Here is an 18,795-nt window from a genome sequence, read left to right on the forward strand (position 1 = left end):
TCATCTAGCTCGGTGGTGAAAATTTTGAAAAACTCCAGTTAAAACCTGCTTCCCTATCAGGCCTTTGCCATTTCTATTTCACAACCAAAACTGCCACAGATAAAATCACTTTGAGCATTTTAGTACATAAGTGATCTTTTATTGTCCATAAAAAGGTCAATCAGTCCCATGATTAATTCCATTACATCATAGTCTCAAGTTCAAAAAACAAAAATATTAAAAATCATAATACAAAGAATAGTTAACTACGGTAACGATACAGTACAAACTGTCCGCTAGTATTGTTCAAGTCCATTCCACCCCTCTGCCTCAACTATCCGCTTAACCCTTAGGATCAATCAAAGCATACATGTGGTGGAATCAGCAAAGTAAAATAAAAAAAATGTAATGTCCTTTTTTTATATTTGTTTAAAGCGCTTGAAACATCCAATGCCATTGGATCAGCTTTGCCCTCAAAATACATATTACAGATAAATTCCCAACCCATCACTTGCTTCACTAAACACAATACACATGCATACAGTTTCCACTGTTCCAAGTCCTCTCTCACACTTCCAATAGATGATTAACATTGACCATAGTGGCATCAAAAAACAGTTACATTAACACCCAAAACCCATGCGAGATTGATCCCTGAAAGCACTTCTCGTCCGGTTGGGGAAAGGAGGCCTCTTAACTTCTAACGCTGAGAAAATAGTTTGGAAAAAAAGTCTTTGAACACATGTGGCAGATCCCTGGTTTAAGGTGGTAACAGATATCCATGATAACACCCCTCCCCCAAAAAACATGGTGCGACAGATGAATTTCCCTCTTTGAAAGGATGATGCATCCAACAAACGCCATCACAAACGAAACAAAAAGAGAAAAAATGTGCTCTGGCCCATGTGCACTCATTCAGGCGTAGTAACTGGTCATACAGGTTTTCCCGAACTGAAAATTTTTCACCTGGCCAACCTTAGACAAGAGTGACACGCAAACATCTTGACACCCTTCTTAAAATAGTGCTGAAATTAAGACCTGCTTTTTTCATGCTTTATTTGATACATAAAATCATAGATGTCAACATATACTGCAGTACAGTACATGAGTGTTGATGTGCAAAGGCGTGCGTGTGCGTGCGTGTGTGGTGAAACCTGCACCACAGAGTGAGAAGTTAACGCATGGCTAGGGGCAGACAGGAAGTTGTGGGGATAACTAATTCAGCTGATTTGAAGCCATGCAAAATAAACACGGTAATTATCCCAACAAGTAAAAAAAATTATTAAGTAAGGAATCTGTCTTCAGAATCAACTCAAATAGAGCCAAAAACCACCTAAGATGTTGTTGGAGAATTTCTAGGCCATGGAATCAAAAGAAAGTCATCGTTCCAAAGTACCAGTCTGAAGATAAGAAAATTAGTTTTCAAGAAATGACATACATTGTGGATGGTATGCATGAAAGACATTCAACTAGTGGCTATGATACAGAACATCAGTGAAATAATGACTGCCATTTCCCTTTCATAGATGCCGTCAAGCACAGTTTTCCACTCCAACATACTGATATTTTTATTTAAACACACTTAATGGGTAAGGTCTCCAGGAGGCTGCACACATAAAATACCTACTGGCACACCAAATTAGCACGAGTTTGCTTAAAAATAAATAAATACCAAGGCGAATATTTTTGAAATATAATTCAACGAGTTGAAATGTGAAATTCTGAAATTAGTCCCAGTTTTTTAAAAAAGGGGTAGGCATACTTGTGAAACCACATTAATTATTTTTAAATCCCCTCTGTAATATTTGTCTTCCGTTGACAGGTCATAGAATTAGTCAAAAAGTATTCAAAATCATTTTGATGTTACTTAAAAAAATATTTTGCGGAAGGGTGTGAATGCTTTTCATATCTGTTGAAATGTTATCAATTTTTCAAGTGTTTCCCTTGCAAATAGTGGATGAAATCCTTAATCCTCCCAACACTGAAAATCAGAGTGATTGGATATGGAAACAAATCCCGTGATAGCCAAACGATGCCACCCAATGCGACAAGAGGTCTTCCTTCAGCCCAGGAATATTTTGTCGCGAAGATGCCACAAGTGGTATTGTGCAGACTTAATAGAGCAAAGGGAACTGTGATTCGTTCGTATTCAGTTCTGCGAAAGGAATTTGAAGACAAATGTTCTGAAAATTGTTTAAATGAAAGTAACGCAGTTGATTACATTTAACTTTGGAGGTTCCCCTATTGTCCAGATTTTGTTGAGCAAAATTGTTGTGGCTAGCCTGATTGGAAAACCTCAAAATATGAACTGCCAAAAAAAATCAAGATGTGAATGAGAGAAATGCAATCTTGATAACTTTCCAACCTACCAAGACAATGGAAGGTTACAATCCCTTTGAGGGTTGAAGTTCTGAGTTAAGAGATAGTAGCTTCAGTACTGCCAGGAAAAATTTAGTTTCCCGTGGGGGCATTGGTGATAAGTGGTAGCTTCTATGTGGCAGTATGTTGTATATCCACTAACCGGATAAGATCCGACTCGTGTCGACGTCTACTCAAAATCTGGTATAACTGTGGAGGCATTCCCTATACGCACGCACGCACAGACAAATATGAGAACCAACCAAAAAAAAAAAAACAACCTAATATTTGATAAGCCACTAGAAAGTGTTCCCTCACTTGCCGCTAGCCAAGTCGTAAGGACGTCCTTCAATTTGCTTCCCCAAAGCTGCCACTCATACGTACACACACACACCAACGTGATATAAGTGTAGAGTAAAAATTTTACACCCTGGATCTCAATCATTCGTTGGCTTTGAAATGACATCTGTGTGCCCTTTGCAACAAAAAAACAGAACTGTTACTTTTCTCCTCTTAGAAGAAAGCTTTCAATTGTATCAATCTTCAATTGCAAAGTTCAGTAGAACTTGGCCCACTTTACAAACACGCTACACTATGGATAAATACACATTAAGAATTATTTTTGTTGCTGTTTAAAAGTTCAAATTTTACACAGATGGTTCTTTTAACGCAATCGTCTTAAAAGTAACAAGTTGTTTAAAAGAGACACAGACGGTTTGCGTCGTCCGAGCTGCGCCTCGGTGGAAGCTTGGCTCACACGCACTCACACGCAAATCCAGACAGAGTCTTGGTTCTCAGGCGTGTTGCGCCGCCAGGTCCTGGTTGATGAAACGCCGTAGCCGCTCCAGGTATTGACTGTAAAGCTCAATGTCGTTGTGGCCGGCGCCCTCTACCCATAGAGGCTCAACAGCCTTGGGGCAGCGCTCAAACAGAGCCAGGCCGTGGGAGAAATCGATGACCTCATCCTCTGTGCCGTGGATGATGAGCACTGGTGACGGGATTTTTGACACCTTCTCGATGCTGAAGAGCGGGAGGGGGAAACAAGACACTTTTTTTAGTCGCGTACCCTTTGTGAAAAAAAAAACAACCCAAAACAGTTTAGTATCCTCCAGGGCTCCAACTATTAGTTGACATTGTTGACCAAAAAAATCAGAAATAAATGTAGTCGACAATGAACTCCATTGACGACTATGGTCACTACGAACCGTTTTCGAACAGTGATTTGTGAGGCATCTTTACATGAATACAATGTCTGCTGAGTCGCGCATGCAGAATAGCATATCTGTCGAGCGCTAAAAAAACGCGGCGTCAACATCAACTGCGCGTACCAACACTAATCAAATTTGGGCGGATTTTAGCCTACATACGGTAAATAAAGACTGCATGCAAAGTTAGCGAAGCAGACCTTACATATAATGGCACCAGCTCAGTGATGCACAAACTAGGGATCGACCTTACACAAACCCAACTCCACACTCCCACCTTTCTTCCTCACCCCTTACCTTTCTGAATTAAATTGGGGTTCATCATCAATTTCTTAAAGTTAAATAGCGATAAAACTGAATTCCTTCTCATTGGCTCCAAATCAATTTTTTTCCAAAGTTGAATTATCAACAGTTTCTTTGTCTTTCTTTCCCCTCAAATCAAGAGTTTGGGTGTCATCCTTGACAGTAAACTTTCTTTCCTCTCCATATAAATAACATCGCTTCTCTGCTTACGCTTACCTTTGCTCCATCAACCGTCTTACCCCTCCTTCACCCAGCGCATCACCGCCAACCTTGTCACCTTCTGACTTGATTAATGAAATTTCCTCCTCTTCTGCCTACCTCTAAACTTCAGCTGGTCCAGAACTCTGCCCCCTGTATAGTCACTAAACCCCCCTTGCCACCACATCACCCCTGTCCTTCATTAACTAAACTGGCTCCCAATCAACCAAAGAATCACTTGTAAACTCATTCTTAAGTAAGGGAGTGTCTGTACTGGATGAAAAGTAGGTATTAAAAAAAAGTAATAATAATTAATAAGGTACCCAATATTTTTGAGTATTTTTTTCATGTAGTTACAGGAAAATCCAACATTTTCCGTTTGAGACATACTGTAAATAACAGAAAAAAATGCAAACGTGAAACAATAAAATACTAATGGATATGACATTTATTTTCTCTGAACAAAACCTAAAATTTCATCTAATTGATATGTGATTGAACACAAAATGTTTTTTTTTCTGTATAGTCATACTGCTTTTTACAAACACCCCTGAACACGAGAATTTTAATATACGAGTTTTATTTCGAACAAAAACTGCTTGTCATACGAAGGAATTTTCAAGTCACGATTATTCCCAGAGTCTCCCACTAAAGACCACTTGAGAGCTTTAGCTTGTCCTAGTTCGCACGTCTGCTTCCCTCCATTGATCACCCGATTTCACCCACATTTCTATACCTGTACAGTACCTATATTCAGCAGCAAATCACTCATTACACAAGGAATTCGAGCTACGAGCATGATCCTAGAACAAATTAAGCTTGCATGAAGAGGTACCATTGTATTTCAAAAGTTGATGGTTGAAAGTAGAGAGAAATTAAAAAGCTGAAGGCTTACTTAGGGAAAGCGTCAAAGCAATACGTTTTCTTGGTGTCTGGGAAGGCCACCCTCATGCCGGAGGTAAGAGGAGAGTGAAGGACGACAGCAGCGCACTCGAAACGTGACGCCAAGTCCACCGTGGGCACTGTGCCAATGCTTTGCCCGTACAAGATGATGTTTTCAGGGCTGATGCCGTACCTAAGATTGTGGAATTTGATGAATGCTTCAACATGAACATACACCATGTGTAACTAGCAATGTTGAAATGATCTGAACTGTTTAAAAGTTGTGCATATACTATCAAGTAGGTAGAATGTCAAATACTTTTGAAGTTGTACAATTTGAAATTTCTGCAGTTGCAACCCTGATAAAAATAGATTGCAAAACAACAGCATTTTTCGAAAACAAAGAGAATATGTAACAAACACATACACAATGTTATGTCACATCCTCTATAAGCAATTTAAGCAAAACAAGATCATAAACTATTCTGTTGCCATTAGCAACAAGTGTGAGCTACCATCTTACCGAGAGCGCAAGGCATGCCAGGCAGCATCGATGTCAGCATAAAGGTTTTTCTCTGATGGCTTGCCAGTGCTAACCCCGTAGCCTGAGTAATCGTAAGAGAATATATTGCAGTTAATGCGTGTGCCCAAGCCGATGTAAAAGCTGCTCATCTGGCCGAGGTCCACGGCGTTGCCGTGTGAAAACAATACAGTGAACCTGAAATCCAAATGTAAGACATCAGGTAAAGACAAGAAAAAAAGACTTGTTCAAATATAAAACCACATACCTGGCGTTGGGGGCACAGCGTATGTACATGCATCCAACCTTGTTCCCTCGGCTGGACCTTGTCAAGAACACATCGGTCACATCCAGCTCTCTCTGCGAATACTGAAACTCTGCTCGCTCCGTGAGGTGCAGTTTCCATCTGCTCTCACAGCCAGTCCCAACTCCGGAGTTAACACCACCTCCGCCGCTGGTGCCTCCACCACTTCCCCTGTCACCACCGCTACCGGCGCCCAACCGTGAACGAAGCCCAGGCGCTCCAAGGGAAGGTATGGTGCTCCCACTGCTGGAACCGGATGCATTTCCAGGCCCAGACACAGAATCTGGGTCAGGGAGTAGTGCGTATGTGGGCTCTGGTGGGAGGAAAGCTAATTTTGCTGCGATGCGACTAGGGCAGGGAGGGCAGCAGAAGAGGCAGCATAGCTCTCGTATGGAAAGACCATTCATCTTCTGCTGGACAAAAAATAAACAAATAAATACAAACCACACTACATTTCCATTTTTGAAGATGATATCTTCAAAAAATCAATATCAGTAAAAAAAAATGCAAAACCTTAAAAAAACACAAGCATGAGGAAAACTAAGAATTCTTGAGAAGGGGGTCATACATAAGGTAATCCCTGGCCAAGCTGCAACGGATGTTTCAAAGGAATCAACAGAAAATGCACAGTCAACATCAACAATAAACATAAAAACTACAATTAAGCAAAAAGTACAGTTGGTAGCAACAATAAACTTCTTGACTTAAAATACCACTGATGCAGAAGGTTCTAGATGATGGCATTGATCAGCTGCAAATTTAGTAACTCTGGGTAATAGTTCATTTCTCAAGTTTCAGGGTAGTGTTTGCGAACAAGTCAAAACAATGGGCAAGACCAATAAGTGTCTGAAATAACGTCTGCTCGGACGCCCGGGGCGTGCATCTTTTACGTTGGGCGTACAACTTACAAAACGTGTCCGCCCGGGTGGCTGACAACTTTTTTAAGGAAAGAAAAAAGAAAAAAGGAAAAAAAAAACACGAAGGATTTTTAAAAAAAATCAAACGTTTGCTTTATTCCGATTTCAAAACCTACTTTCGGTTTGGAAATTTCGGAATTTCAGTTCATTTGGCAATTTGCATACTCGGCAGCCGATCAGAAGCCCGCATAGAGTAACTTTGTGCTTCCGCACTATCCCGAGTGTTATAAGGTCGTGCATTTGCATATCATTTTCCAAAGTAGACGCACAGAAAACACAAGAAAATGGAGAAGTGGTTAGGAATCAAGCCTAAACCAGAGCCCCAGAAGAAAGATTTAAAATAAGCTAACAACATTTATGACACTCAGGGATCAGAATGAAGATTTTCATTTTCAGCTGAAATAGCCAGCGTCCAGGAATAAACCAGGGCGGAGACCCCCCCCCCCCAAAAAAAACCCCCTGGGTTTTAGGCAATTTACTTGTCCAAAACCATGCTTTTATTTATCATTTAAGTAACATTTTTAGAAGATTAAAATAATTTGCCCACATAACTGATTTTTTTGTAAATACTGCAAGATAAGTTCAAATGCAGTTCAGTCCCTGCAGCTTGTGCGACAATGCGGCCAATTTTTCTAACGGCCGCCAGGGTGCGCCAGAGCAATAAAGGAAAGAGTGAGACAGTCGGATTTTGAATTTGTTTGCTACGCAAGAGAAAAAGTGAAAAAGTTGGAATGCCTTTGGGGTTCAAAAACAGCGGAAATCCGCGGATCCGCGGAAAATTCTGATCCCTGGACACTACAAAACATAAACGTACATTAAAAGCATTGAGGAAAGAGGAGTTCATGTGGCTTGTAGCAGACGACGTAATGCAAACATTGCAGGAATGAAGATGAGTAAATACAGGTACATACTGATGGAAGACACCGATGTCATATACATGCAATGAATGTTATAAGTTGATTTATAATAAACCTAATTTTAAAGTGTTGTTCTGTTAAATATTCTGATTATCCTTTCATCCATTATCCATTAACTTCACCGCTTATCCTCAGTAGGGTCGTGGGGGTGCTGGAGCCCATCCCAGCCATCTACAGGCAGTGAGCAGGGGACACCCGGAACTGGTTGCCAGCCAGTCGCAGGGCACACAGGGACAGACAATTTGCGAACTCATTCACACCTAGGGACAATTTGGACGGCCCAATTAACCTAACATGCATGTTTTTGGAATGTGGAAGGAAACCCACACAAGCATGGGGAGAACATGCAAACTCCACACAGGAGGTTCGATCTCATGACCTCAGAACTGTGCTGCAAACGCGCTAACCACTGCGCTGCCGTGCTGCCCATATATTCTGATCATCAAACCTGAATACTTGGCAACAATGGGTTTTATTGTGATTAGTCGTCTTATTGTGTTTCATGTCGGGAAAAACGGGGCAGGCAACTTTTGGGTTGCCCCAACTTTTTAGAGTTGTCTGCCCTGGTGTTCGGTAACTTTTTGTCATGAGTTTCAAACACTGCCAATAATCAAGATAATTTTTCAGGTTAAGATGCTGAATAAAGTCTGCAGTTTCTTGCAAAATTACCTAAAAAAATTGTCACACAGGGGCCTAAAGACTGTCTGAAAATAATATTTTTTTTTTAATTTAAGCAGTCAAGCCACTTGACTTAGACAGCCCTGGTTAAAATAACTTTTGATCTTCTCCTGACAATATTGATCGTGGAAGATTCTATCACTGACACATTAAATTTAATTGTCCTGGGATAGTTTACCAGGCAATTATTATCATTAATTCTGATCACTGGGTTGGCCCCAATTTTATTTTTTTCTCTTGAAAAAGCACAGCATTATGCGACCAACACAGCTTTACCTGGATTGTAAAGTCCCTGGGTGTAAGACTTGACTGGCACGCGACGGTGCCAAGGTTTTATGCTGTCGTCACTGAACGAGGTGGACCTATAAAGTAGACAAAATAACGGTTCACAATATCTGAACATTGCAAATCAAAAATACAACCTAGAATTATACACCTTTATTACACTTTACAGATGGAAAAGTTTTAATCAAATATTTCATATACGCTTGGAGGGCTTGATCGGTTTGTCACTGTACTTATTTAGGACCATGAGCTGTATGTGCATTAGCATAGACAGATATGCTAATTAATCAGCTGTGATCACCTACAATGCAAGCGTTTCCTGGCATCTATCTTTGTTTTCGAAGCTGCCTTCGCTAAATGCACTTTGGCACATAACGTTGCAACACAAAACACACCGTCCAGTTTATTTTGGGAGTGCCTTTGAAAAATAAATAAGGTTAAAATACGGCCCTCGTTAGCAGGACAACTAGCCAGAGACGGCTAACGCTAAAATGTTCGCCTGTTAGCATCCGAGCTAGCTACTTACCAATTCACGGTACGTTGTCAGAAATGCTGCTGTGGTCCTGTTTGTACGCACAAGCAGCACAACACTTCGACAGTCCTCTTCGTGTCTTGACATGGATGGTTTTACTTAAATAAACCGACAGCGTTCGTGTTCTGTTTTCTTGTTGCCGCTATCGGGATTAAATAGATGGCTACGAGATTTTTTTTCCTCTAACACAGTACAATTAAATCCGGAAATGACATCAGAGATAGTCCTGTCCGAGAAAATAACTTTATTGAAACGCGCTTTTGGACAATAGAATATTGTTGTTGTTTGATGACAATTTCATTTCCATTCCATTCCGTTCACATGCCTGTCAATTGAAAGGTTTCCCCTGATGTTTTTCAGCTTTTTGATCATTTTAAATTGTGGACACCGTTTTACGATTTTTGTACGAGTACAACAAGATTTTGTCAGACCGATCTCGTTTTACCATTCTCTGTTCTAATCTGCTAGCAACACTAAATTTACTGCAAGTGGGGAAATAACGAAGATACTGAAATAGTTGTTTGTGTAGTTTATTTTGTAAATAAAATAGACCTGTTTACACGAACTCTGTTTGTTTTTTATTCTATATAGGCTGTCTTGCTGTTAGTAAATAGGTGCTGCGCTGTGTTTGTAAGGTTTATCTTCGCTTAACGAGGGGAATTGAATTGAATTGGCTGTGATTAACTAATAAACATTCCTTTATATTATCCATCCATCCCTTATCTGCACAGCTTATCCTCAGTGGGGTCGCGGGGGTGCTGGAGCCCATCCCAGCTATCTTCGGGCAGTGGGCAGGGGACACCCTGAACTTGTTGCCAGCCAGCCGTAGGGCACACAGGGACAGACAATTCGCTCGCTCATTCACGCCTAGGGACAATTTGGACCGGCCAATTAACCTTACATGCATGTTTTTGTAATGTGGGGGGAAACCGCAGTGCCCGGAGGAAACCCACGCAAGCACGGGGAGAACATGCAAACTCCAGGTCAAAATGGTCCCCATAGGTGTGAATGAATAAGTGAGTTGTCTATCTCTGTGTACCCTGCGACAGGCTGGCAACCAAGTCAAGGTGTGCCCTGCCCACTGCCCAAGGACAGCTGAGATGGGTTCCAGCACCAGATAATGAATGGATGGATATTATATTGTATTATTTATGATGCAATGTATTTTGTTTCAAATAAATCATTTTAATTGATCATATCACACTGATAATTTAAAAAAAGAGAGATAGCACAAGGGAAGAGCTAGGGAGAAAAAGAGCTAAGGAGAGGAGGAGATAGAAAGAGAGAGAGAGAGAGAGAGAGAGAGAGAGAGAGAGAGAGAGAGAGAGAGAGAGAGAGAGAGAGAGAGAGAGAGAGAGAGAGAGACAGAGAGAGAGAGAGACACACATTTGCTAGGGGTTTTTTCATTGATCCTATGCAGGGAGCGTGCGCGTCTGTGTGCGCGCAGAGCGCGTGTTCGTGTGGGGTTGTAAATTATGTGTTGGTGTTGTCACGGTGCCTGCTCTGCATTGGACATTTCACCTCACCACAGTAAATTTTAGATTACATTTAACTAACATACGCACCACCAAGCAAGTGTAGAGTGCCGGGTCATCTCGCTCTCCTTGCAGATCTACACAGACTGGATGCAGAATTTGAGAACTAGAAAGTGAGGTAAAAAAAAAATCAATTTCTAAGTATTTTGCCTGTACGAGGGGGTTTTCAAAAAGCATCAAACAAGGTGTTATAGGAGTAAGTCGTTTGCGCACACGGTGATGCTCCGGCGAGGCGCAGCAACAGAAGAGGGAAGAGACAGGTAAGGCGCAGCGCACGAGCTTCCCCCCATTTTCCTTCGAATATCGGCTCTGGATCGCCTTGCCATCCATGTAACATTTTCTTCCCAGAATTCAAGAGAAAGCAACGGAGAGAAGGCGAGTGGGCGATCGGCACCTGCTCCATCTGACCCATCTGGTGCGGTAAGTGAGCCAATGAAGCCAATTGAGGTGCAAATGCGCCTCGTGGACAGCACTGTACATTTTTTCATGTGCAACACTGCTGCTGCATAATTTCTCTGTGGGTTCGCCAGGTCCACTTGGCACCGTTTGCTGCTCTTTGTGTCTACTGCAAGTACCTCTGTTATATATCTGCATGGGTGCACTGCTGCATTATTGATCATCCCTTCACATGTTGCATAGATCTTGGTATAACCGTGCACTTGTTTTATCTGCACTGTAGGAATTTCAATACAAAGCCTTAAATTATGCTCATTTGCAGGTTGTGATTAGGGTGGGAGGTTTGTATGGTTTGTTGCTCTTGGAAGGGTCCCAAGTGGATGCATATTCATGACGTGTGAATGTTTGCTGATGATTTCTATAGTAAGGGTTGGATCTAATTTGATGCTGCAATTCAATTGATTAAATGCATACATCTTGGGATGCCTAGTAGAACTGTATTTCAATTTAATTTTTGAATTTTGAATGTGGGGTGCATAGTTTGAGGTGTCCGTAAAAAGTTGACATCTCAATATTTTCTCTATTAGGTATCCGCTAACAATGCTTAACTGAGTTCACTGAGGACTCAGTGACAAGCATAATGACCTGCCGTTGCCGGGATGATAGGAGATTGGATTTGGCTGCTTGGACTAGTCTGTGGTTGGGAGTTGGGGTACCCAATTTAACCTCAGGAGGGTGTTAGAGACCCCAAGAAAGCAGAGCCCACGAAAGCAGATGTTTATCGATTTTGATGTTTTTCATTAGGGATACCTAAACACTACACCTAGCTAAAGACGCTTGCCGAGGCCTAAAGTACATTTGTTCAAATTTTCAGGAAAATTGGTTTTGCTGTTTTGATGTTTTAAGTCATATACAAACTCATACACACAATCACACACACAGAAACAAATCACGCTATTAGACTGATTAGATTAAATTTTCCGCTGCCCTTTTCTGCTTTTATAATAATTTCTTCAGAGCTATTCCGGACAGAACACATTAGGTTAAAAAATGGGGCATGGGGGGAGTCCTGGAGAGTAACGCCATTCATGTCCACAAGGGTTTTATTTTTTTTCTATTGGTTCAGTGCAGCATGAAAATATCAATGTAAGAAAATCCCTGCTTCTAGTGCAGTCCAAACGCCAACCCAAACCCCAAGAAAGATTAAAAAGAAGAGTTTATTCAAGCGTGTCTGACAAGTGCACATATTTGCAGGCGCATAATGAAGATATTGATTGAGTCCGCAATCTTTACTTTGAGCCAGGAGATGGCAGCAGAGAGTAACAAAGTTCCAGATTCCGTACCGCTCCTTTAAGTATAGTAAGTCAAACGAAACTATATTTCTATTGTTAGGGACAATCATTTTTCCAATGTCTTTCCTTGTTTATCCGTGAAAACATCAGACATGCTCATTAATTCTTTCAATTCACACACATAATATGACTCTTTTTCTCTTTGAATATTTCTTGGGCAAGTAAAGCTTGGTGGCACCCATCCCTCTCCAGGCCAACACATTTTTCCACCCAATCTCGGACCGGACACCTAATGCGTGTTGGACGAATATGCTAACCACTACACTACAGAAACAAAGCCCATATTGCAGTGTTTATTCTCTCTAGTGTTTCTTGTCCAAGCCAAAAGCAATAAAAAATCGTCTGCAGAAGCGGTTTATGCTTCTCTGAGTTGAAAGGTGAAAACAAAAGGTTAAAGAGCAAATTAATAAGGGTAAACGAACAGGCAGCGCCACAGAGCGTCCGTAATTAAGTCAGATCGCAATCTGTCACAAGGGACTGGATGAGGGAGAAAGAGAGAGATGATAGCGGCGGGTAAGGGAGTGTCGAGGGAAAGGGGCAGAAGCAGACAGCGGCCAGTTGGCGGGTGTGAATGGTTCCCCTGTTACTGACGACGCTTACACAGACGGCCACACAGCGGCCATGCGAGCAGGTGCTGAGCCCCTGGCACACTGCGACGAGATTGGACCACAACAGGTGCAGCCTTGGCCTCCGTTTTGGAGCGGCGGCCCACATAATATCAGAAAACCAATCAAGGGGAACGGCTACGGCATTCATCTGCATGAAGAATAAAGTATACAAAGGGCATCCAGCCAGTGGTAATGAAATTATGAAGCAAGACAAATTCAATTGAAATAAAGGAAAAACACAAAATCCAAGATACTAGAATAAACCCATTGACTGCCATTGACGTATAAAATGTCATTTAACTTTGAACTAGACAAGTCACATTTATTTGTAGAGCCCTTAATCACAAAGAGTCACAAAGGACTGCACAGCCACAATTATAACATCCTCCTGTCTGATACCTGCATATGGGAATGCAAAAACTAAAAAACTTCAGCATGAGGAAAATAAAAAAACCTAGAGAAGGGGCTACAAGTCATGTTTATTTGTATAGCCCTTAATCACAAGACATCTCAAAGGGCTGCACAGACCAAAGACTATTACAGACTACACACTATTATTACACCTTTCCTGATATAAAACCTACATAAAGGCAAGAAAAAACTCAAAACCTCAGCATGAGGAAAATTAAGAACCTTGAGAAAGGACTGCACATGAGGTAGTCCCCCTTAAAGGAGGACCAGGCTGCAATGGATGTTGCAATACAAAGATATTGTAAACATGAAAGCTAGGTAATTCATAAGCTAGAGAAAGTACAGTAAGTGTGTTTTAAGCCTAGAAGTAAACAGTTCCACTGAGATTGCAGATCAAATCTCAGAGGACAGAGAATCTTTGTGAAACCTGTCACCGCCGATTTTTGTAGTGACTATTTATCGCTCAGGTTTCTTAGATTAATTCTTGGAACTGTTGTCTGACCTAATAACCTATGCAGACAAAATAATAATTATGGGGGGCTTAAACATTCACACAAATTCCCCACTTAGTTCGCTTACTGTTGCCTTTCAGTCTCTAATTGATACATTTGTGCAATCCTCCTTACAAGATGACCAGGCTGCAATGAATGTTGCTTGGGCAACAATTATCAAAACATAGTCAACATCAACAGGAAACATTAGTAAAATCTAACATTTTTCAAGAAGTCGAAGACAACAATGAAATTATAATCATATCAATTACATTAAACCAGAGATGTCAAACTCAACTGCACAAGGGGCCAAAATTCGAAACACACTTAAGGTCTCGGGCCTACCAGGATAAACATTTATTGAACACACTTAAACTGAATGTTTTTGGAACATAAATATGAATAAAAACAGACAAGAACATTAAATTTAAACCTCAAATCACTTATACAGTATTTGTTATTTTGCTCTAAATAAAAATATCTTGTTAAATTATACTACTTAGAATTTAACTTAAAAAACTTAACATTAAAATAACATTCAAACTCATTTGCTCCTATGTCAATGTATATATTAACTTAATTATTACTCAAGATTGGTTAAACTCATTTTGACCCTTTTTATTCATACATAGTGGTTTCAAAACCAGATGCAAGCAGTTATTTTGTAAAAACGTCACAACATTTTGAGAATAGCGAGCCTGATGTGCTTACCTTTGGCGCAGACGGAGTGGGGCGAAAGATGGGAGGGAGTGCTTGCACTTTTTGCATAGCTCCACCCATCCCTGCCACTCACCCAATCAAATAACTTTAAGTTCTCTTCCGGTGTTTTGGCGTATTTACAATTTGTTCCGTGGATTCATCAAAAAGTATCACAGATTATATAGTGAGCTTTTATGTAAAGCATTCTTTAGCGTTGTGCAGCCAAAACAAGTTTTTTTGTGCGACACCTTGACTGTGAATCGTAGTGAAAATGTGCCCTATATATTCTGTGAAGTACCATTTCAAAATTTAGACTTGGTTTGGCTTTGCGTGTATCTGAACAGGATTACTTAAGACACTTGCCCTCACACTTGAATATGAGGCCTACTATGTTACTGTAATAGTTCAAGTTACAAGCCAGATGGAGAAAATTTGTGATCAATTGAATTTGTCTCTATGCCATAGGTACTCATAGAAAGAGCCATATATGACTCGCGGGCCATAGGTTCCCGACCCTTGGTATATACGTCTAATGTGAAGGAATAGGTATAGTGACTAAAACATCAGAACATGATATTCAGGGGCCATTAAAATCGTTTTGCGGGCTGGACGTGGCCCGCAGGCCGAGAGTTTGACACATGTGCAATAAACAAATGCTTCCCATTTCAGCCAGCTAGTTATTGCAGATGAAGACATGTTTCAAGTCCAGGTCCGTCCTTCTTTATTCCACTCCCAGGCGGGAAAGGACAGAAAAACAAAAGTGTAATCTCGGCATCAATTACTGTATAACCTACAGAAAATAATAGTGTCTTGAGTATGGATTTAAAGACTTACACCGATGTTGCAGGTCCAATCTCAGGGGCAGTAATTGGTTATAGTTACTAACTACTTCTTTCAGAAAATAAAGTTAGTGAATAAATTACTTTATAGTAAAAGTAACTAGTTACCAGGGGAAGTAATTATTTCTGTTACTTTAGAAATATGTTGTTGTATGTCAAAGAATTTGACATTTTCTGAGCAGTATTTAAGTCAGTTGAATAGAGAAGAACAGACAAGTTATATAACTTTTTAATATTTATCCTACACTTGAAGCGCAACAAAAATAAACAGTAAACTATAAAAAATCAATTATAACTAAACCATATGGAGTGAGTTTAATTGATTGGATTTAACTATCATAACTTTAGGCAGCTGGTCAAGTAGACATATGTTTCAAGGATTTTGTTTACAACAAAAGTCAACTGTAAAACAATATAAAGTGAGTTTCACTCTAAAGAATAAATCACAATCTTTAGTCTGAAAACTGCTCAAGTAGACATATGCTACTGAACTTCAGGTATTTTCATGCAACAAAAGTAAACAATTCAACAGTATAAAGTGAACATCCAAAACCCCCCTTTATGTAATGTTATGCGCTGATTAGCAAAAGAACTACGTTACCCATAATGTCACATCGGTACTGAGCATGTGCAATGTATCCCTTTAAGTTTAGCGTTCTATGTTATGTTTTACTTGCGAGTGGCACGAAACACCCATCCACGCCAACACGCCTCATTTCAATGTATTCAAAGTACAAACCTCTTTTGACATTCAGTAACCGTAACGTCTCTGTTACAGCAGGAAAAATAATGAGATAGAATACCCCGTTACTGAAAAAATAATGCTCTTACATAACTGCATTAGGGGGCACAGCATTCCACAGCAACAGGGTGAGAATAGAGAACGCTCTCGAAGCTGCAGATTTCTTCTTGACCCTTGGAGTCACAAGTAGATGATTGGAGGCTCTGAGCAGGAACATAGGGCTTGACAAAATCAGGAAGATAAGAGGGGTCAAGTCCATGCAAACTTTTGCATGTTAGTTAAAGAACCTTAAAGTCACATCTTAAATGGAAACAGCCAGTGCAAGTCAGCTAAAATCGGGGTGATATGATCGAACCCTCTTGTCCTAGTGAAAAGTCTCGCTGCCACATCTTAAACCAACTGCAAACATTGGGAGATTACAGAGCAATCCATTACAGTTATTAAGCCGATGGGTAATACATTAAAACGAGCTGATTGAGCTGATTTAATCAAAAGAAATAAACACAAAATAGTCTAGTGATTCAAATTGCTATAAAACACATCAATAATAATAGTATTAATAACAACAACACACAATTCAACAGAAAACAAATACTGAAGTATATAAAAACAATTTACTTAGTGGAGCCTACTACCCGACAAACTGGGAACTATTCAAAGCAATAAAGCCTAGCTGTCTGCGTGTAAAAATGGTCTAAGGGAGCCTTTTGGGCATCCATGGGGACACTTAATGAGCTCTATTGATCACGTAGGACCCTATTCAATCGCACATATAATCCACAAACGCGGCATCACAAGCTCTGAAAAAAGACTGGATAGACGTCCATTGCAGTCTTCTGCAAAGAGACTAAATCAGGAGAAGATTAGAATAGTGCGCTTCAAGAGGACAATGTTTTTTTTTTTTTCATTTTTCTTGTGATAATGTTTGGAGAAGACGTTGAGTGGAGAATTTCTCACTTCTTGTCGCCAATTGGATACTTTAGGCAATTGCCAAACAAATTGCCTCTCTACCTTTAGTAGCCTGAGAGGAATGTTGACTAAATTTGCCACTCAAACTGATTTCACCACTATTTTGCTTTGGATCATGTGCTGTTGAACCTCAAGCTACTTATTGCTACATCAGGAGGGACCGACTCAATTTTCAGCCATTGGAACAAAAGTGGAATCTGACATTAAACCAAGTTCTTGTAAAACTGACATGAGGACATGTTTAACAGTTTAAAGTATGTACGAGAGAAGCAGCAGCCACCTACTAGTTTTTATGTTAACGAGTACCTCTTGGGGCAGCACGGCAGGGCAGTGGTTAGCGCGTGTGCGGCACAGTTCTGAGGTCATGAGATCAAACCTCCTGTGTGAAGTTTGCATGTTCTCCCCGTGCTTGCGTAGGTTCCCTCCGGGCACTCTGGTTTCCTCCCAAATTCCAAAAACATGCATGCCAGGTGAATTGGCCGATTCAAATTGTCCCTAGGTGTGAATGAGCGAGCGAATTGTCTGTCCCTGTGTGCCCTGCGACTGGCTGGCAACCAGTTCAGGGTGTCCCCTGCCCACTGCCCGAAGATGGCTGGGATGGGCTCCAGCACCCCTGCGACCCTACTGAGGATAAGCGGTGCAGATATTGGATGGATGGAGGTCCTCTTGGCCATTAACGGGTAACAAGTGAAGTTGTAGTCTCTTGGTTCACATGCTCAAATATTTACCAAAACAGGACATATATAAACATTTTTCCCCCCTGCGGTAGATTCCAGTAGATGCTCAATCTTACGACATCTCTAAAACATAATTTTAGACGTCATCCTTTAGATCGAGGTATGTGTTCCCTTTGAGATCTGCTGAGAAATCTAAGAGTTGATCATCAAAAATTCCAATCACAAACACTCACATGTGGTCACAGTGGGGTTCTTTTGACGTGAAATGGAACAACAGCAAATTGAGAGAAATTAATGGAACTTCACTGTAAGAATTATGGGAACATGTTGCAATTGTAATGTAGTCAGATACAAGATAAGAAAACGTATGCTTAGTTTGTATGTTTTTTTTTCCTTATCTACAACAAATACATCAAGAGAATAGAGACTTTGGAATAATTTAGTTCAAATAGTGCCCTAAACCTGCTTGGGGCACATTGACCAAACAAAGCAAGTAGATGCCACACACAACAAAACAACGATACACATGATCATAGGGGCAGATATTTTGACCACAGTAACAAAGTCATTACTCTACAGTTTACAAAAGGTCACAACCCACCCTACTTTTTACTCAAGTATCCTAAATAATGTAAACCCCCTAGGATGCACAGTCGCTGATTCGATCTGATCACTGTTTTAATAAACAAATAACAAGCAGTAGAACACTTTCAACAGGAGTTGCCGTCAGTTTCAACTTATACTTATTCATTCGATAACCAAACTGCCTAACTGAGCTAAACTTCCACACTTGTTTTCTCCCCTCCCCTTGATATCACACTCCCCTTAAAGGGTTCGCCCTCAAACCCACACAAAAATAAGAGACATTACAATAATAACGTGGATGAACAACCTTTCTGAGATAGCTGTATGCTGAATTATTGGCTGAATTAGTTTCACACCAGCTCAACCATCAAACACCCAGTTGACAGTCTCCAATAAACGGCTCCAGAGTGAAA

The 18,795-nt window shown here is 40.6% G+C and overlaps 2 protein-coding genes across 4 annotated transcripts in view; one reads left to right on the forward strand and one right to left on the reverse strand.

Moving 5' to 3' along the window:
* Positions 1-117: 117 nt before the first annotated feature.
* Positions 118-9,290, reverse strand: LOC148374392 (alpha/beta hydrolase domain-containing protein 17A-like). Of its 2 annotated transcripts, none has more exons than XM_088335860.1 (6): positions 9,073-9,290; positions 8,538-8,623; positions 5,714-6,162; positions 5,449-5,643; positions 4,939-5,118; positions 118-3,357 (listed from the first exon to the last, which is right to left on the reverse strand). In XM_088335860.1, exons 3-6 carry the CDS (start codon positions 6,154-6,156, stop codon positions 3,132-3,134), a joined length of 1,044 nt encoding a protein of 347 aa, XP_088191986.1. In that variant the 5' UTR covers positions 6,157-6,162; positions 8,538-8,623; positions 9,073-9,290; the 3' UTR covers positions 118-3,131. The 2 variants fall into 2 exon arrangements, with proteins under 2 accessions (XP_088191986.1, XP_088191978.1); XM_088335852.1 differs by having other exon boundaries at positions 5,714-6,159; positions 9,073-9,289.
* A 1,276-nt stretch (positions 9,291-10,566) lies between these two features.
* The window catches only part of LOC148374393 (semaphorin-6B-like), a 65,735-nt gene continuing 57,506 nt past the window's right edge, over positions 10,567-18,795 (forward strand). The window contains exons 1-2 of one of the 2 annotated variants that reach the window (XM_088335885.1): positions 10,567-10,873; positions 10,962-11,033. The gene's annotated coding sequence lies outside the window, so the exon portion shown is untranslated. The other variant, XM_088335894.1, reaches the window with a different exon arrangement.

The sequence above is a fragment of the Urocampus carinirostris genome, chromosome 1, assembly GCF_059441175.1.
Source record: "Urocampus carinirostris isolate Australia breed hairy pipefish chromosome 1, RoL_Ucar_1.0, whole genome shotgun sequence".
In the NCBI taxonomy this organism is placed as follows: Eukaryota; Metazoa; Chordata; class Actinopteri; order Syngnathiformes; family Syngnathidae; genus Urocampus; species Urocampus carinirostris.

Excerpts from the sequence above, each read along its gene's own strand:
- LOC148374392 (XM_088335860.1), bottom strand. The coding sequence starts at position 6,156 with ATGAATGGTCTTTCCATACGAGAGCTATGCTGCCTCTTCTGCTGCCCT. Across the intron at positions 5,644-5,713 it reads CGCTGTGCCCCCAACGCCAG|GTTCACTGTATTGTTTTCAC; the intron begins GTATGTGGTTTT and ends TTTGGATTTCAG. Across the intron at positions 5,119-5,448 it reads TGGCATGCCTTGCGCTCTCG|GTACGGCATCAGCCCTGAAA; the intron begins GTAAGATGGTAG and ends CCACAATCTTAG.